Genomic DNA, 18,716 nt, shown 5'->3' with positions numbered 1-18,716 from the left:
ATTAAGGTAGTAAAACATGGTTGAAGTTCTACATGCGTGTGAACATGTTGTCGTGCTAAAAGTAGCTCCAAGAATGTACATCTAAATAAAGCCTCTTTAGTCAGATAGCTTAGTTTAGACCAGGGACTTTCTACTTGGACTATTGTCCCTTCATTACATCAGCAAAAAGACGAATGAAAGACTTAAATTGTTACCACCACCGTCATCTTGATAATGATACTGTATGGACTTTGTTTACTGTACAAAAGGCCTTGACACAGAACAGGACTCCTGCGTCATAGTAGATAGTAGACTTCATTGTTGATTGGCTCTGTGTGGACTTGAAGGTGCTTTTTGTTTCTTTCTTATATGAGAATCAGCAAGATCAAAATATCTTTGTTGCAAGTAACAAAACTGTCCCAAAGCTTTCATCAAGAAACTGCACAAAAAAAAACAAAGTTTCTTTTTGGAAAAAAATGATTTTAATCTGACATGTATTGAGACTTGTGGCCTTAACGGGACATGCTTTTTATTTTTAGGGGGAGTGGGCAGTTACCATGATCTAAAAGATGGAGCGACAGAGGAAAAATAACATTCAAAGGGAACCAAGGAGAGAGAGCATGGCTTATCACACACATTTCAAAACAGGGACAATTCTGTTTGCAAGAGTTCAATCAGCTGTCTGTGAAGATGAAAACAATTGTAAATTCAAAGAGATTTTCTTTGATAACCAAACATGCAAATATCTCCTAGTTTTAGTCGGTTTATTTGAAACAGTTACAGGAAAACAGCAGGGAATCTCCATGGAAACATAAATGTGTACGAGGTACGAGTACATGAACCTTGTGCTGGTTTAGCGGCACTTGAAAAACAAAAGTCACAAGGTGCACTTGTCACGTTAGTATTTTAATTTTGCTTTTTATTGGACCAATAACAGTAAAAACAACTGTGACTAGCATGATGGGAAGTCAAGGGGTAACCCACGTACACGCAAACATTTCAGGAAAGCACGCTTACTCAACATTTTCAATATGTCACTGTCATTGCTGTTGTTGATGACACTGGCATTGTCATTTACTGAACACTGTTGTTTTTTTTATGAAATGAATCTTTAGACACATACAATATGTCTATGTTTAGGTATTGGGTGACATTGTGTGCCTTGAAATGTCGTTGTCCGTTTGATGTTTCTTTAATTTTGTTGCACTACTTTACAAGACTGTGATGTGGAATCTGTTCTTTTAACAGATTTACATAAGCTTTAACAAAACTGTCAATTAATATTTATTAAATTTTTTTTTTTTTTTAGATGTTAGGAAATTTAACAATTAAATTAGTGGCATGTTAATGTAACGATTATCGCCTTAAGTAAGTATCCTAAAGAGGATATATACAGTATATATATAAATAAATTATGTAACGTTGTTTGTTCTAATGTGCACACTATTTAATAGAATATAATAGGTCTCATGACAAATTTTGGATGATGATGGGGTAGGTGATGTGGTTAATGGATTGATGATTAAAGTGACCACATGTGACCACAAACAGACAAAGAATCGGTACCGCACATACCCACACATCAATGCACCTCCTGCTCGATTTCGACATTTGGGGCATGAAGCAGGAAGCTACTTCTTGCAAAACAAAACAAAACAAACTGCCTGTCATTTTTAATTAGGGGGAAAGATTTTTTTTTTTTTTTTAAGAAAAGAGGGATCAGTTTCTGAGATTTCATACTCATGTGTCTGACAATCGCTTCACATGTTAAAAGGGTGCTGATTTGTGCTGCTAATGAATGACAGTGTTTAAATACATTTCTACATAATATAGGCCCTATAACAATTTCGCTACACACACACACACACACACACAACAACTTTTGTTCACAGTCATGCTTCACGCTAACTGTTCCTTAACAAATCTTCTAGGTTAAATGACTCAGTAATTCTACATTTACCAGAACACTGATCGATCATCTCTGGGGCATAAAAACAACAGGATGGGGACATCGTTAAAAACCAAGGCAATCTTCTTTTTCCCTTTTGGTTTTGAATGGTTTTTATAATCCGCTGAAAACTGGGGTTCATAGGGTTGTTTATACTCAAGACATCAAATGGATATTAATAAGGGAGAAAAATGAAATCGTTTTCAGGTGCAGCACTTTGTCTCTGATAAGCAGGACTTGACGACCATGATGATACGGCGCCGTCTCTGCAGAACATTTACACCTCAGGTCCAGGAGTCCTGAGTCCGGCCCGTTCAGACTCAACATTACAGATAAAAACAGATAAAAGCAGACAAAAGCCATCTCTGGAGGACAGGATCCATCACCTGTCTTGTGCATAAAAGTGTCAGCAGCACCATACTATCTCTATCTGTGGTAACGTGTCATCACAACAGCAACACAGAGTCTGTTGGCGCAATGGCGCTCCCTTGTGTCTAACCCTGAGTCACATCACAGCTCACCGTCTGTCAGCTGAACACACCGAGCGCTGCTGCAGATCACGACACCGTGAGCTCCAGCAAGACCACCGACTGTCACCACACTGTACATATACATGGAGTGCATATATGTTCACACCACTGAGGAAAAACCATCAAACTTTCCTCTCCCCGACCCTCCCGCTTTCAGTGTTTTTACAACCTGACTCATGGTTTTCCATTGACACTGCTGGCAGGCGTGGAGTTCTTGTTGCGGCCCAGCCAGGAGGAGAGGAGGCCGCGGGGCCTCGGCGGACGGGCGGGGGCCTGCGCTAGTCGGACCATGCGCGGCGAACGCCACACCTTAATGGTAGAGTCATCGCTGGCGGACAGCAGCAGCTCCTGGTCGGCGGGACTGAACGCCACCGAGTTCACCACGTCGTCGTGCGCCAGGCGCGCCAGACAGATGTTGTAGTGACGGTCCCAGATGTAGCCGTGCTTGTCTTCGGCGCCACTGCAGGTAGTAGAGAGGAGGGGCAAGTCAGCAAAGTGTTCGCACTGAAGTCATTCCAACACTGAACTCAACGTATGTATGTGCTTCAGTGTCATTACCAGGGCTTCAGCAGAATTACTTTCAATATCGATTGACCTTTTAAAACCGGACGTCCTGCGCGTGGGATGCTACGGCCTTGGTAGCTACTTTAGGTTTGTTCATTCAGTCTCCACAATTCAACAAATAATACACTTTTTAATAGTTTTCTGAGTCTGCGTGTGTTTTCCACACATCAGTTTCAGGCTTGAAGAACACCAAAGTTTTTTCCTTTTCTTAATTATTTTCGTATTTATTTTTGTGAAGCTTAACGGTGTAGTTGTTAAACTGTTATTAAATAGTTTTATTTAATTAATAGTTTTATTCTCAGATTTATATTTATTTATATTCATTGCTTCTACATTATGATTATATAACGTGCAGTATAAGCAATAATATGCAGGATAAAATAATGATTTAACCCAGTAGAGAGGAAGTGCAGTACCAAATGTTTAAATGGTGATTACTGTTTCTTCAAAATAAAAGTGTTTAATATACATGTAACTTTTGGTTTATGTATCTAATCAAACTGGCAAACACGTTTCCCTTGTATTCAAACAAAATTTAATACTTATTGTTAGTTATTATTCTGTGAGAAAATCATATTTATTAGGGATTTTTCTTTTTCAATGGAAAAATGATCTTTTTCAAACGGGTTTTTATTTTGGTCCATCAGTTCTTCTGGGAACGTACGGCTTTGGAAATCCCCTACGTGAATTCAATTAATCTTGATGTTCCATCTCCTCACTCACATCCTCTACATGTGTGTCCATCACTGATATACTCTGCATCTAAATATCATGCAAATTAACTTACCAAATGGATCCAGTTATAGCGGCAGTCGCTGTGGTTCACACAATCTACAGTTTAAGATCATTTTTAAAATGTGTGATTATTCACATACACACTGCTAAAGTCGTCTGTTGCTAAAAATAAATTTTACGCTGACGTGAATAGTCAAATTGTGGCAACAAGCTTTCCTGCATCAGTATCACTTCTCTGTTCACGGCCACCTCATGTGTGCGTGCTGGATGTGGATGTGTGAAAGCTGCACCTGAGAGATAAAATATCTTACAATATGTTTGCGTTTTGTTCTGCATATGTAAATAGTCCGTCACGCACCTGGCAACAAAGTCTCTGCTGACATCGAGGAAGATAAAGAAGCACTCGTCGTTCGGCGTGAAGGCTCGGTGGGCGCGCAGACTCCTCCTCTCCTCCCTCAGACTCTTCAGATCGATGACATGCAGGTCGATCTCCTCGGCGATGGGGGGCGGAGACATGGGGTCGGAGATCACACACCCAGCTGGCCAAGCCCGGCTGTTCACATAAAGGTACCTGATCAATGAGAGGAGAGAAGTCAGTCTGAGTATTTCTGCTGTGGAAAAAATGTTGGGTTTTGTTTGCACTACTGTTAAGCACACAAGATGTGAAGACATTTTTCTGCATTACATGGCCAAAATATGTGACCACACATCCTGTTCTAGATTGTTTGTGTTTTTGTGCTGCTTTAATAATCTATAATCTAATCTAATCTCTCTACTGGTAAGGATTAGCTGCAGGGATTTCCCATTGCCACTCATTAGTGAGGGTGAGCTCTGATGTTTTACGAGTAAACCTGGTTCACAGCTGGTGTTGTTGAGGTTGAGGAAAAAGTTTTTTCAGACCAAACGCGGAAAACCATTTCTTTACGGATCTGGCTTGGTGACATGGTGACAACATGTTTTAGAGGGATTTCCCCAAACGGTTAACACCCAGTTTGAACATAACTGTCTAAAATATCTTTGCATGGTGGGACGAATGGAATTAAAATGTCAAGAATTTGTAAAAACATCAACAAAAGTCTATTTTCTGCATTTATGTGGCCTCATTTTACTTACCTGTGATCTGGGGAGAGGCCCATCCCAATGATGTGTCCATGGATATCAATGACGTGGTCCAGCGAGTCAAAAAACTCATCTGAACTCCGCTCTTCGCCAAGGACGGGCCCGGAGGTCGTCATCTGGTCGGGTTTGATCCGCTTAATACCTGGAAAGGAAGAGCAACCACCACATGAGAGAGGTGTTAAAGCAGCCCGTCTGATTTTTCTAGTACACAGTTTCAGTGTTGCATCATATCTGCAACATCTACTTTAGTCCCGCAGCTTGGAGACGGTCGTACCTATCTGGTGAGGGGAGTACGTAAGGCTGCCGGTGGTGAAGAGTAAGTAGGTTTTGTCCTCTCCGTCCCCGGGCTCAGAAGGCTGAGTGGCGCTGGGGTCGGGCGGTTTGGTGTGGGCCCTGCCCATTATCTTCGCCACCTGGTTCTCGATCGCCAGCTCCCTGGGATCCACATTTTTACGGCTCTGACAACAATGATGGAGGAGAGAGAGAACACGGCAGGATGAAGAACAGTATTTAACAGATTTGAAAATGTATTTTTACCTACATCAAAATGGTGTAGTTGTTAAACTGTCATTAAATGCTGTTATTAATTATGTTCTCAGATTTATATTTATTTTTACTGCTTCTACATTATGATTATATAACATGCAGTATAAGCAATAATATGCAGGATAAAATAATGATTTAAGCCAGTAGAGAGGAAGTGCAATATCAAATGTTTAAAGGGTGATTCAGGGTATACAGGTAATACTCAGAAAATTAGAATATCGTGAAAACGTTCATTCATTTAAGTAATTCAACTTAAAAGGTGAAATGAATATATTATTTAGACTCATAACAGGCATTGCAAGATATTTCAAGCTTTTATTTGTTAGAATTTTGATTATTATGGCTTACAGCTTATGAAAACCCCAAAATCAGAATCTCAAAAAATTTGAATATCGTGAAAAAGTTCAATGTTGTAGCTCAAATTGTCAGCCAATTAATCCAAAACACCTGCAAAGGGTTCCTGAGCCTTTAAAAGCTCTCTGTCTGGTTCAGTACAGTTCGCAATCATGGGGAAGTGAATGAACTTTTTCACGATATTCTAATTTTCTGAGTATTACCTGTATATAGGGTATAATAATACATGTACCTGTTGGTTTATGTATCTAATCAAACTGACAAACACGTTTCCCTTGTATTCAAACAAAATGTAATACTTATTGTTAGTTATTATTCTGTGATTTTTCTTTTTCAATGGCACATCAGAACAGATTTTAAATGAGGTTACTTGAGGTCACAGCGTTGTGCAATATTATCAGGGTTCCTTCTCGGTTTGTGTGATTATGTGCAAGTTTTAGTTGTTTATTGTTTATTGAAAAACCCCTTTAGCCGATGCACAAACAACAAGCTAGTCTTCCTGGTGTCCTCTTAGAAAGTTCAAATTATAAATTAAAACAATAAACAGATCCAAAAAGATTAAAAGAAAGAAAAGAAGAAATAAGAGAAAGAAAAAGAGGAGGTTTTTACTCTGGTCTTTGTATCATGGAGGCTGTGATGTGCAGCAGCTGAGTCCAAATCAGATTTCCCATATGGGACAATAAAGCGTAGTCTAGTTCTGGTTCTGACCTGTATGACGTGCTCCAGGGGCGAGGCGGTGGACTGGGGGAGGCAGGAGGTCGTGGCGCCTTGACAACTCGCTTGCCTCTGATACTCCTCTTCTTCCTCGTCTTCCTCTTCGCTGCCTGACGTCCCCAGGTCAAAGAGGAGGGGCTGGTGCTGCCGCTTCGGCCCCTTCTGCTTTTGAGCCTGGGACTGAGCCTCGTAGTCCAGCACCAAGTCCGGGTTGTCGTGACGACGACAATGGGCCACCATCACTGTGCGGATGGTGCTGGCGTTGATGTTCTGAATCTTGAAAAGGCGCTTGACCACGTTGACGTTCTCTGATTCAATATCCTGCGGCGGAAAAAGGAAAGAGTGACGAGGAGGGGAGATGTTGAGGAGGGCGGGATTGATGTGTCACATTCATAACTGTCGCGCTGTCTTCCTGTGTAAACCTCTTCCTGTAGATGCTCTGTCTGTAAACAGAGTTAATAAGCAGCAGCAGCAGCAGCAGCAGCAGCAGCAGCAGCCCGTCTCACCTGGAAGGCTTTGTTGAGCCAGAGCACGGAGCAGGACGTCATGTTGCCGATCCAGTGCAGGTTCCCAGAGATCAGGTGGGTCTCGTTCAGCCAGCAGCCAAACACATCGTACGGCTTGTTCCTCACACGTGACAACAGTGTGTAATTTTCTGTGACAGTGGAGAAGGATACCCACAGTTGAATAAAAGAGAGCTGCATTTAAATATAATAAACAAGCTTAGACTTTATCATTCTAACAACGGCATTTTCATTTTATATATAAATATAATTTAATGAGGCTATAAAAGCATCACATAATGCTGTGAATCAGCACAAAAGAGCTCTTCGTGGTTTAAGCAAACATTGATTAAATGTGTCTGGTCGGTGCACACTGCATTTCACTGCAGACTCCCAGCCATCATGAGACTATTATCACTGTATCACAGCGATATTATAACTTCATCATTTTATTTCTCCCATACTTACATATTTTCATTAACCAACATTAAGCCTTGTCCCTGCATAACTGTCTCAAATGACCACAGCTTTGTTTTTGTAAGGAAAAAAAAACAAACTAATATTCAAGAGAGGGATAAACAGGAAATGATGATGACCATTCAGCAATTTGTTTGTTGTTCCTACCCAGACTGATGACTGCGATTTCCCCGGAGGAGGAGTGGTGTGGGCCCAGGTAAACACCGGAGACCAGCAGCAGGCTGTCGTCGGCATTGAACTGGGAGAACTGGGTGTAGCCCCAGTTGAACTGCCGCATGCTGGAGCTGTGCACCAATGAGATGTTACCATCCGGCCGCTCCATGTCCCATAGCTGCTCACACAAAGGCAGGAGACAGGTTTTGGAAAGAAGTGAGTTAATGATGCTGCTGGTGGTTCACACGCTTATCAGATCAGACGAGGAAACAATCTGAAAACTAAACATACAGCGACGTTATCTCATCCCTCGCACTAGAACTGAATCAGTGAATCACTCTACGTTATCCATTAAACAAAAATGGGAGAAGGAGTCAGAAACACAAACATCAGAAGAGACCTGGATAGAAATATGTGAGACACAAGCGACCACTGCAAATTCAAGATCTTTAAGAGAGTTCGGCTGGAAGAATGTAGTGAGATTTTTCATAACTCCTAAATTAACAGCACTACGAACAGGCACACAGAGCCTAGGCTTTTGTTGGAGACAATGTGGAACCCCTATGGCTAACCACTTTCATGTTTGCTTTAAATGTCCGAAAATCCAGTTATTTTGGAAGGAGGTGTCAACCAAGATAAATAAAATAATAGGGGTGGATTTAGATTTTTCTTTTGTTATTTTATATCTCGGTAAAATTCCGAAAACAGTCTTGCATAAGGAAGGACAGGTACTTGTTGAAGATTCTCCTGGCAAGTGGTAGGAAAGCCATAACCAGAAGGTGGTTGCAACTAGATCCTCCAACATTGATCCAGTGGCACGGGATCATTCACGAAATTTACTATATGGAGAGACTTACTTTTGTATTAAGACTTCAGTTGGAGAAATGTATGGATCGCTGGGAAAAATGGATCGAATATGCACCTATTTGGCTATGATGTATGTGTAATAGAATATTCTGATTTTAACTGTACCACCCATGATGATCTCATGTTCTTTGTACATGTAGATAAATAAAAAGTTTAAAAAAAGAAAAAAAAGAACTGAATCAGTGAAGTAAATTAAGTATGTGAGCAACACACATAGTGCTAAAACAGACTATTATGATAGCACTGTTTGTTCTTGTATGTACATTTTTATACATTTTTTATACTTGTGCTGCTGCTGGCAACTCTAGAATTTCCCCATTGTGGGATAAATAAAGGCATATCTTATCTTAATCTTATTCCAACTGAAACATTGAAAGTTATTGTATCATAGTTATTAACTGTATATAATATTAGCTGCACTGTAGGTGGCACTGTTTTTATATTCACTCGTAGCTTGTTTTGCTCTGAATTGTGTACTTTAGAGTGGGACTACCAAGGAATCAATGAAAGGAAACACACTAGATACTGAACACAATCACTTGTCACGCTGGTAGGAAGTAAGTACATAAGATCCAGGGTGAAAACTTTAATTTCTACCTTAACAGTGCAGTCTTTGGAGCAGGAAGAGAACCGGTGACCCTTGTGAGAAAAGGCCAGGTGGAGGACTTGGTCGCTGTGCTCCCTCAGCGTCTGGACCTCCTCACAGGGGATACAGTCAAACAGACGCTTGAACTCCCTGTACCATGACACAGCCGCTGCATAAAAGGTAGATAACACATTTAGTTATTAAACTTCACTCAAGTGTGCTTTGTGATACATCTCAGACGGGTGTGAGCCTTTACCAGGGTGTCGTGGTACCGAGCGGGGGATGCGGTAGTAGTGGTAGAACAGCTCCCTCCACAGGAACTCATCTCTGGAGACAGCCAGCCACTGTCTGCAGGTCAGACCGGCTCTCAGCACAGCTTCATGGGGCAGACGCAGGAAGATTTCCAACACCAGGCTGTCTGGCAGAAGTAGGCTACACTCCATAATAACATCCTGTACAACACACACACAGACACATATACACACATGATGTATGTGAAAGCAAAATAAACCCTTAAACATACTGTTTTCCTTCAAGTTGTATAACTTTATACAACAGTTTTAACTATTGAGAAGGGGATAAGGGGGTAAATAAAGTAGCCTATTTATCTAAATAGGATTTTCCTGACTGGTATAATTTACTCAAGTGGAATTTTTCTTGTATTTTAAAACATATTTCCCTGAAATTCCCATGTACAGTACATTTTGAACCACTGGGATTTCCACAAGAACACAGAACAAAGTTCTTGTGGTTTAATCGAAGCACATCTGTGGTAACTTTGCCGACCAGCCGTGTGCCACCGTTTAGTGAGGGATCGAAATATTTTCACCACAAACAGAGACACAGATTGTTTCATATACGGCTCCGAGTTATGATTAGTTTCAGTAATTATTAATCAGCTGATTATTGCCTCATACTTAAGATTTACACTATAAAATATCAGAAATCACATTAAATGTTTCCTTAGGCCCAAGATCTTCAGATGTGTCTTATGTTTATTCATTTATTTTAATATGTTCAACTAACCCTCTGAAACTCAAAGACATTAAAACATTTTTCCACACTGAGCAAATCAGTAAGTCAGCAAAACAATTGCAAAACTGGGGCCCAGGGATTTTTTGAGACAATTTAGTTTGTAATACAACCATGAATTGTTTTTTTTGTTTTTTATAATACTTACTCATTAAGTAATCAAGCCATTAACTTTTCATTGCAGAGTAAAATGTAATTTTAGAGAGATCTGTAACGAAAAGTTAACATGTTTAAGGCACAGACGGGGGAAAAAAGTTAGACATTACTTTCACATGAAGAAAATACTTGAGTACAGTCTTTTTTGCAGGTGATTCAATCTGTATGAATGAACATAAGGATATTATTATAAGATATCATATAATGAGTCAGTAAATGTTGTTTCTCTGTGTGTTTCTATAAATAACCTGTGACCCCACCTCTAACGTTACAATCTGAAAATGTGTGTGTGTGCTCGACAACACCACAAAGCTGTGCACCTCATTATAACACCTTCATTATGCCAGTTGCATTGACACTGAACCTAAAGCTTTATACTGTGTCTCAGTGACATAAATAATAATAAGTCGTTGCTGGAACAGAGCCATGTTAGCGTGGCATTTCCTCCAACACAACCTGAAACAATGAAACTGCACAACATTGCATGCGAATTAACTTACATTTCAGTTAAAACACCAACCTGCAGTATTATTATCTAGCGCTAAATATATATTCACTCGGCTCTTCTTTACTGAACCGAGCCGTCGTGTGGAGATGATGACCTTACATGGACATTTTTGTCGCCGAAAAAAAAAAAAACTAGTCACAAGTTACTGTGTTTACATTGATAGAAAGCTGCACAGCCTTCGTGTTTACATAGAAAACAGCACACACATGGTAAAAAGGCAGACAACAAGCAGACATCTGTGTGTGTTTGCGTGTGTGTGCTGATCTCATTCAGTTAGTTTACAGCTAGGCTAGCTAGAGATGACTGACAAGCTAACGTTGAGCTAGCCGCTAGCCGTTAGCCGCAGCTTGTTTGTTTTGAACTTTGAGGTTTAAATGTCGACGACGACAAGCGGCTACTTTTACTTTTGTGAATGAGTTAACCTGCTTGGCTCAGTACAAAGCTGTTGACATAAAGTGAGACCCACCTGCTGGATCAAAGTGTGTTGGAGGAGAAAACGCAAGTGGCTAGCTAGCACTGACGGCTAGCCACTGAGAAATAACAACAATCCTCTAAAACAGCCGTGAGCCGGACAGACGCTACTAATCGATACCGGAAGCGTCGGCGCAGCCAGACCAACTCAATCCATCACCGGCGTTCACAGCACAGGTGGTACAGGCTTTTTTCCGTTAAAAACACATTTTAAAAATATATTTATGTAACATTTAAGCTTGTTAACCTTTTTTAAACTATTCATCATGTTTCTGAGATGTTTAATTCCCATGTAGCCTATGTAAAACAACGTTTTTAATCAAATAATTAAAAAAAAGCAGCATGCCTATGCCGGTGGAGAAATAAATAACCTACTCTGTTACAGGTATAGTACAAGTAGTTCACAATACAACTTGAGTAAAAGTACCTAGGCTAAGTATTTCCGTCAATATAAAGCATACAAAATAAAGGACTCAATATGCAGAATAATGCACCATGTTTATGACTGAATTTTAATTAGTAATACATTTATGTATTTATTTAAATCACTGATGTAACAGTAACAGGTTGTTAGGGAGGAGCTTGTTCTAATTGTCACTGAAAAACGCTGTGTCATAGTAGGCAGGCTACTGTAAGTGCACACACATCATACACCATCACCTGAATGCGTGGGAGCAACAGAGTTGGACTGCAACACAAATAATTAAAGTGAAGAGATGCTGTGACTAATAATCTCAGGTAAGTGAGCTATTAAAACCTTTTCTTTCATTATGTTATTTTGTTTTTTTGAGAAAAGATAATACAATGGCATTTTTGCATTTTTTTAACTGACAGTGTAGTAGCAAGCTGGTTTTATAAACAAAGTAACAATAACTATCTTCCCATTGAGGGCTTTATTCTTTTCACCTTGTGAAGAAACAAATTTTAATGAATTGAAGTCTTAAAACATGAAAATACACTGTTGGGCAGTGTGTAAAACAGAACATTTTAAACGGATAGGTTAAACCTGATAGGGGTGGGATCAGGTTACCTGTCCCATCATTATCTCAGCAGAGCAGACCTGGCAGCACCTTTGGCTGATAAGACAAAGAAGTAAAGTAATAATTCCTGTCTGTTTCCCTGCAGCGTGTCGCCGTACCGCTGACTGGATAGTTTCCTGCTGTGGCTGCCCTAAGAAGGACATGACGACAGCAGAAGGATGTCAGCGCCGGTGTGGAGGTGCTCCTCACTGTGTCAAGTGATAACATTTTTATGATTGAAATAATGATCTACATAGTTTTGATGTTTAAAAGTGTCTTCTTTTCTTCTCTCTTCAGGGCTGAATGTGTGGTCGATTTCTTGTAATCAACCCTCACCCACTAAGAAGGACCCCTATAATCCATCCCAGTAGAGTGGAGAGAGGACATGCCCTCATCCCTGCACCTGCAGCATGTCGGTCGGTCTGTGTCGCTCTGCAGCTGTTATAATGAAGACTTGTCTGAAAACTTCTTGTTGGGAAGCTGGATAATGTCTGACAGTTGACAAGTGCAGCAGTGGCACAGAAGTGACCCAAAATACTACTCTGATTAATTGAATAAATTTAAATTGGGATCATCTAACTGTTTGTGGCATAAATGTATCTACACTCTTGTCTTTATTTTGTCTTGTGGGATTCTCTCTGAGTGTCTGGCGCCATCATGTGGAAGAAAAACTGCAGGAGCCATTTAGTACCTGACCAAAGATATAGAGATATAAAGATATGCTTAGACATTAGGAAATGTAGAATTACAAGTTATTTAATTCTTTCATTAGATGTATTTTTGGTTGTTTTGTCTCTGCTCGCCCCTAGGTCTGGGTCCATTGGTCTCATTCAGTAATTTGTCCATGAAACACATTCTCACTTGCAACACTTCAGGCTCACCGATGCATTAATGCAGCTTCCCTTTAACACAATCTATCTTTGGACTGGAAACCAGAGCAACCAGAGAGTCAGTGGAACAACCCAACTCCACACGGACTCTCTGGACTCCACCCAGGCTGGCAGGTTCGAACACAGGCTCTCCTGTGGGACACCGGATACTGAGTCATGTGCTGTTTACAACACAGTGTTTCACCCTGCCACTTATTAATGTCATAACTGTTGCACTCAGTCTCAAGCCACGCAGACGCTTCACAGGATTAAAAAACAAAAGGAAGTTTTATGAATAGATTTATCACTCCTGACCTCATAAACCCTCAACGGCTCAGACTCATTCATTTTCATTTAGAAGTGTGATAAAGCATAATCTCTTTCTGGACTTGACCTCCTAACCAAAGAAAACAAACCATTGAATTATTAGTTATTATTAACAAAGTTTGTACTTCTGAGTAAAGTAGGATTTGAAGTGAGGGAATTAGGTTTTTAATTATAATCTGGTGCTTGTTTAGGATTGTACTCTCTACAAATAACAGGTGCATGCTGCACATTAGCAACATTGCAGTGATTAACTCACAAATTGAACTCATCCCGAATGTAATATCATATCATATCATTTAATTAGAATAGAAGAAAGCACAAATGTATTTACATTCACATGTACAGTAGCATACAATACAATTTTAAAATTACACAGTTCTCCAAAGTTTACAGTCTGTACAGGGTTAAAGTGACATTTCTCATTTTACAGTGTGGAACAATGCAGCTGAAACGATGCACACCGGTGGCCACGTCCCATAGTTTCCTCTGACTCTGCAAATCTCTGACTGAAGGTACTTTTCACCTGAGCTGGTGAGGATGTGATGCAAAACAAACATTGTGTAAAAATGTATTAAAAAATGTCTGGTCTCTGATTTGTAGGCTGAATAACACAGAGAAACACTGATAACAAATTATTTGTTCAATCTGGACAGAGATGGGGGGTTTTTTCTGTATATTTTAGCTTCCCAAATACAAACATTAAACCATCTCTTTGCTGGAGTCTTGTCACGTGGTAACCAGACAAGTTATACAAATACAAAACAAAAAAGGCAGTGGAGATGTTTTGTGAGATGCTTTACTGTCACATCAACTCATTTGTAATTGTTCCCTTGTCTCATCAGGAGCTCCCTGTACTTCTCCACCTACAGCTCTAACCTAAAGTGCATCGTTGTTCTGCGTGACTGGTGGTGACAGTCTTTATGTCGTCATCATAGCACCATGGTGGGGATGTGGTGCACCAGGGGCATCTGGTGCTGGTGGTGGGGCATGGCCGTGATCTGTGGTGGGGGAGGGGGGGACACCTGTGAGGCCAAGTTGTCGCCGCCGCCGGCGGTCAACGCGGGCTTGTGGCGCGCGCTCTTCTGGTGCGCCCTGAGGCCGGCCAGCTGGGAGTACGCGCTCTGGCACACGTGGCACTTGTAGGGCCGCTCGCCGGTGTGCAGGCGCACGTGGTTGCGCAGCGTGGACGACTGGCTGAAGCGGCGGTTGCAGAAGCGGCACACGAACGGTTTGTCCAGGGTGTGGATGCGCATGTGGGAGCGCAGGTTGCTGCGGGAGTTGAAGCCGCGGTGGCAGATGACGCAGCGCATGCGGCCGGCGGTGGTGACGGCGATGGAGGCGGAGGAAGAGGAGGGGGAGCACGAGGAGGTGCCGTCACACGAGTGGGAGTCATCTGGGAGGAAGAAAAGGAGGAGGAAGATGATTTAAAACCTTGTCTGTGCGAGTGTGACTCGAGACTTGAGATGGTGTTGATGCCCTAGAGTAGGTATATAGTATGTGTTTTTATTAATAGTATTATTATTATCATTATCATTATTTCAAAAGAAACCAAATATAATTTTAAAGAATGCTCCCTTATAATAATAATAATAAAAAACGACTCACCATTCCTGCTTTTCTTCAGGTGCTCCTCATCTATTCCGGGAACTCCAGGGATTCCCAGGAATGTGTTGAGGGTGTTTCCGTACCAGACAAGCAGCTCCTGGTCCGGTGGGATGGTCTGAGGGAGGAAGCGAAGAGGTCAAAGGTCAGTTAATCAACTTCACAACTGCTACCTGTGCACTTTCACTACAGAGCCTATTCAGTTCTTCCTTCTGACCAGCAGGTGGCGCTACTCTAAAAGACATTTAGTTACTGCTACACTCTCTCTCTCTCAGGCTTCACATCTACACAGAGGCGCCAGAGGCCCAAGCAGCAGGCCGGCTTTACGCTCAGGCCTCAGATCTGTTCTCACCTCCACCGCCTTGTAGAAGATGCTGCTGCCGATCTGAACCACCTCCAGGTTTTGCTCCTGTTCATTCCGGGCGCACTTGATGTAGGTCATCCAGCTGCGTTGATCCTCCTGACTGGCGTCGATGAAATAACGCACCGTGCCATCCTCGTTGAACACCTGAGCGCACAAGGAAAACCGGTTTAACATTTTATATTTAAAAAAATTGAGTTTAAAAAGAAAAGAAAAAAAGCTTTAAAAACACTAAAGTCAATGAGTATCAAAGAAGACACAGCTTCACAGGCTGCGTAAATGAAGCCACATTAGATTCAGCACCACACGCGCTCAGGTGCCAACTCACCTCCCACATCAGGTTGTTGTTCTTGAGCAGGTCCACGTGCTCGGGGGACAGGACTCTCCCTGTGAAGGGGCCCATCTCGGTTCCGGCTTTGATCCAGGTCTTGGAGAAGATGCCCAGACCTTCTCCAGGGATGGAGCTCTGGGCGATGATCACCTCGCTGGGCAGCACCAGACTGGACAGCTTCTGCACCTCTGCGAACAAAAAGAAGGACATGTGAGAAAACTGCATTTTGAAAAACAGCACACGCGAGATCTTAAAAACTGTGTGTTTTTAAATGTGCATGACTAACAAAAAAACTGCACATAAATGTAGACACCAGTGGAGCGGACGCCAAAGCCTCTCACGGCGCAGCGGTGGCTGGAGGGGTCCCTGAATGCAGCAAATGGACTGGATCTTATTTTAGTCACGAAATATTAAGCTACACCTTATCCTCCGTTTAATTCGATTATCTGGATGAATTGAAAGTTTTTGTTGTGCAGAGAAACCCCCTTTGGAAAGCATTTTTATCCGCATCAGAAAAGAGGGGAAAAAGAAAAAAGAAAAAAAAAAGATCGTGCGATTCTTTAATGTCAAAATCAAAGATTTTTTTTTATTTGAGGCTGCGAAAAAAGCCCGACTGAATAGGGGTTAAATGGTCCTCTATTGCCCAGGGTCCAGCAATTTGTCATGCTTCAGATGTGATATTCATTAAAGTTTACTGGAAAAGAAACGGCTAATTCCAAATTCATTATCCTTTTAAGAACTTTGTAGCAATAAATTTGCGCTGAATGAGACGAGGACTTGTTTAAAAGACTGAGGAATTTCTGCAACAAAAAAATGGAAAGGCGATTAAATGGTTGACATGCAATGAATAGCATTAGATTTAGCCTTCACGGTGCATTATGCGAGGAACAGCAAATCTTTTAAGGAGAGAGAAAGAGAAAAGCTCCGGAGCCCCATAGCTGCCAAGAGAGGAAAAGAGACTGTCCGGAGATTGATGAATGCGGGATAAAAACCCGGGACATCTCGAAGAAAGGAAACCTTTCTCTCCCCGAGGTTTAAGTGGAAACTTTCCCAGGTCAAGCACAAAGTTAACCAAATGAATTTAATGCCCCCGCGTCTTTCAATCAGCGGCAGTTACACGCACAACGAGGCTCCAAACGCGGGGTCCAGAGGCTCCGCGAGGGTTAATGTGTTAAATGGCTCGAAATAAAAACAGAGAAAAAGAAAAAAAGAAAAGAAAAAAAATGAGGGGAAAAATGCACACGAAACTTGGTGAGAAGAGCGTTTGATTTCTTTAACAGGAGCTGGAAATGATATATGATGATATCAGTGGAGAAACTGCTTAAAATTCTGCTGTCACTGGAAAAAAAATGTGGTAAAAGTTTGTATGGATAACCCTGATAAAAATGTTTTATTTCCATTAACAGGTTTGTTTCTATCTAGTTGGACTTTTTGTTTTTACTTTAAAATCTACTAATTAACGCATTTATCCACATAAACACAGAAAAACATAAAATAAATGGTAAAGACTGGATCCACATGTGCCGGTCCAGGTGAGCCTACCTCCAGCGAAGGACTGCGCCAGCACCTCGGCGGTGAAGGCGGTCTTGGGGCTGTTGCTGCTGCCGCCGCCGCACTGCCGCTCCTCCGCCAGGTGTTCGCCCAGCACGTTCCTCCACCTGCCGTACAGGAAGCTGTGCAGGATGTCCGAGGTGATCACGTCCGACAGCGACCGGCTCGGACACTTAAATCCAGATTTGAGAGCCAACGCGTCTGCGGGGAGCACGGAGCCCATGTTGCAGAAAACAAAACCAAAAAATACAAAAAGTGAAGAAAGAGAAAAGTCTGGAGCTGCTGCAAGACAAGCGATCGAAAAAAGAAGAAGACGGGGAAAAGTCGAAAGAGGAGGAGTGGAGCCACGGAGCTGCTCCTCTGTGCGTCCTGCTCCAAACTGTCTGTGCGTAAAAGCTGCTGCCGTCCCCGGCGGAGAGGGTCTCTTTATATAAGTGGCTGGTGTGACCCCTGTCTAATTACTTATTAATGACACACCCCTCACCGTGTGGACCTGCCTGCTGCAGAGAGACATTAACACACACACACACACACACACACACACACACACACACACACACACACACACACACACACACACACACACACACACACACACACACACACACACACACACACACACAGAGAGAGAGAGCGAGATAGAGAGAGAGAAACTTTTAGTAACTTAAAGCCGGATTTCTAATTTGTTTTAATGCAACATTTTTACGCAAGGTTGCAAATGCATGCCGGGTAGTCCAGTAACAATAACAACAACCTAATTCTTAAGAAAAGAAAAATCAAAAATAAAGAAAAAAAAATCTAAATTTAGCACAATAGATGTATAGAAAAAGAAAAGAATAAATCGATTAATGCGCAAATAATGAAGTTCTCAAACAGTGTGAATGTGAGTTAGATTGCTCTCTGTTTACACATGCACGTGCTGCACAGTTGTGGCTGCACAACTATAAATAGTTTGATAACGCAACAGGCGGAATGAAGCTCAGAAACAGCGCAGGTTCAGTCTCAGTGATGAGTTGTGTCCGCAGAAGTGGGTCAGTGAGTCTGGGAGCTGCTCGCCCATTTTTTTCTCAGGCATTTCGTATTCATGCGGTGGTAATATTAATTTTTTTTTTTTTTTTTTTTTTTTAGTGTGTATGTGTGTGTGTATGAGGAGTTAGCGCGGGAATAACAAGAATGGAAACAAGCTCGGTGTGTTTCTTTTTTCTTCTTCTTGCAGCATCATTGTTCGCATGCAAAAAATGCAAAGCTGCTTTGACGTGGTTCACTTTTTCAAGCCCTTGTTGAGGTAAGCGGTTTAATATTCATGGATGTTCGGAGCCCCCTCGGTATTGTGACAACGTTTAGATGAGTATATACGACCCCCCCCCCCACCCCCCCTCCTCCTCCTCTTCTTCTTTCTTCTCTATAGCCACAG

General features: G+C 41.6%; 2 protein-coding genes and 1 long non-coding RNA gene across 3 annotated transcripts; 1 reads left to right on the top strand and 2 right to left on the bottom strand.

Annotated features, from left to right (window-relative positions):
- Positions 1-472: 472 nt before the first annotated feature.
- On the bottom strand, positions 473-11,328 carry fbxw5 (F-box and WD repeat domain containing 5). Its single transcript, XM_083984178.1, has 11 exons — positions 11,238-11,328; positions 10,256-10,315; positions 9,332-9,527; positions 9,087-9,244; positions 7,617-7,800; positions 6,996-7,144; positions 6,484-6,810; positions 5,150-5,333; positions 4,870-5,017; positions 4,115-4,327; positions 473-2,917 (listed from the first exon to the last, which is right to left on the bottom strand). Exons 3-11 carry the CDS (start codon positions 9,516-9,518, stop codon positions 2,632-2,634), a joined length of 1,836 nt encoding a protein of 611 aa, XP_083840304.1. The 5' UTR covers positions 9,519-9,527; positions 10,256-10,315; positions 11,238-11,328; the 3' UTR covers positions 473-2,631.
- Positions 11,329-11,861: 533 nt separating this feature from the next.
- On the top strand, positions 11,862-12,692 carry LOC310994631. The gene is made up of 3 exons (XR_014595793.1): positions 11,862-11,980; positions 12,368-12,460; positions 12,559-12,692. It is a non-coding gene; the product is annotated as an uncharacterized lncRNA (long non-coding RNA).
- A 1,694-nt stretch (positions 12,693-14,386) lies between these two features.
- prdm12a (PR domain containing 12a) lies at positions 14,387-17,525 on the bottom strand (the record flags this gene model as incomplete). Its single annotated transcript, XM_083982878.1, has 5 exons — positions 14,387-14,850; positions 15,063-15,177; positions 15,412-15,567; positions 15,749-15,939; positions 17,294-17,525. 5 exons carry the CDS (start codon positions 17,523-17,525, stop codon positions 14,387-14,389), a joined length of 1,158 nt encoding a protein of 385 aa, XP_083839004.1.
- Between the last annotated feature and the right edge of the window lie 1,191 nt (positions 17,526-18,716).

This window comes from Trachurus trachurus, assembly GCF_905171665.1.
Source record: "Trachurus trachurus genome assembly, chromosome: 12".
In the NCBI taxonomy this organism is placed as follows: Eukaryota; Metazoa; Chordata; class Actinopteri; order Carangiformes; family Carangidae; genus Trachurus; species Trachurus trachurus.
Note: the sequence above shows the minus strand (reverse complement) of the source record. Positions and strands in the feature narration are given on the sequence as shown.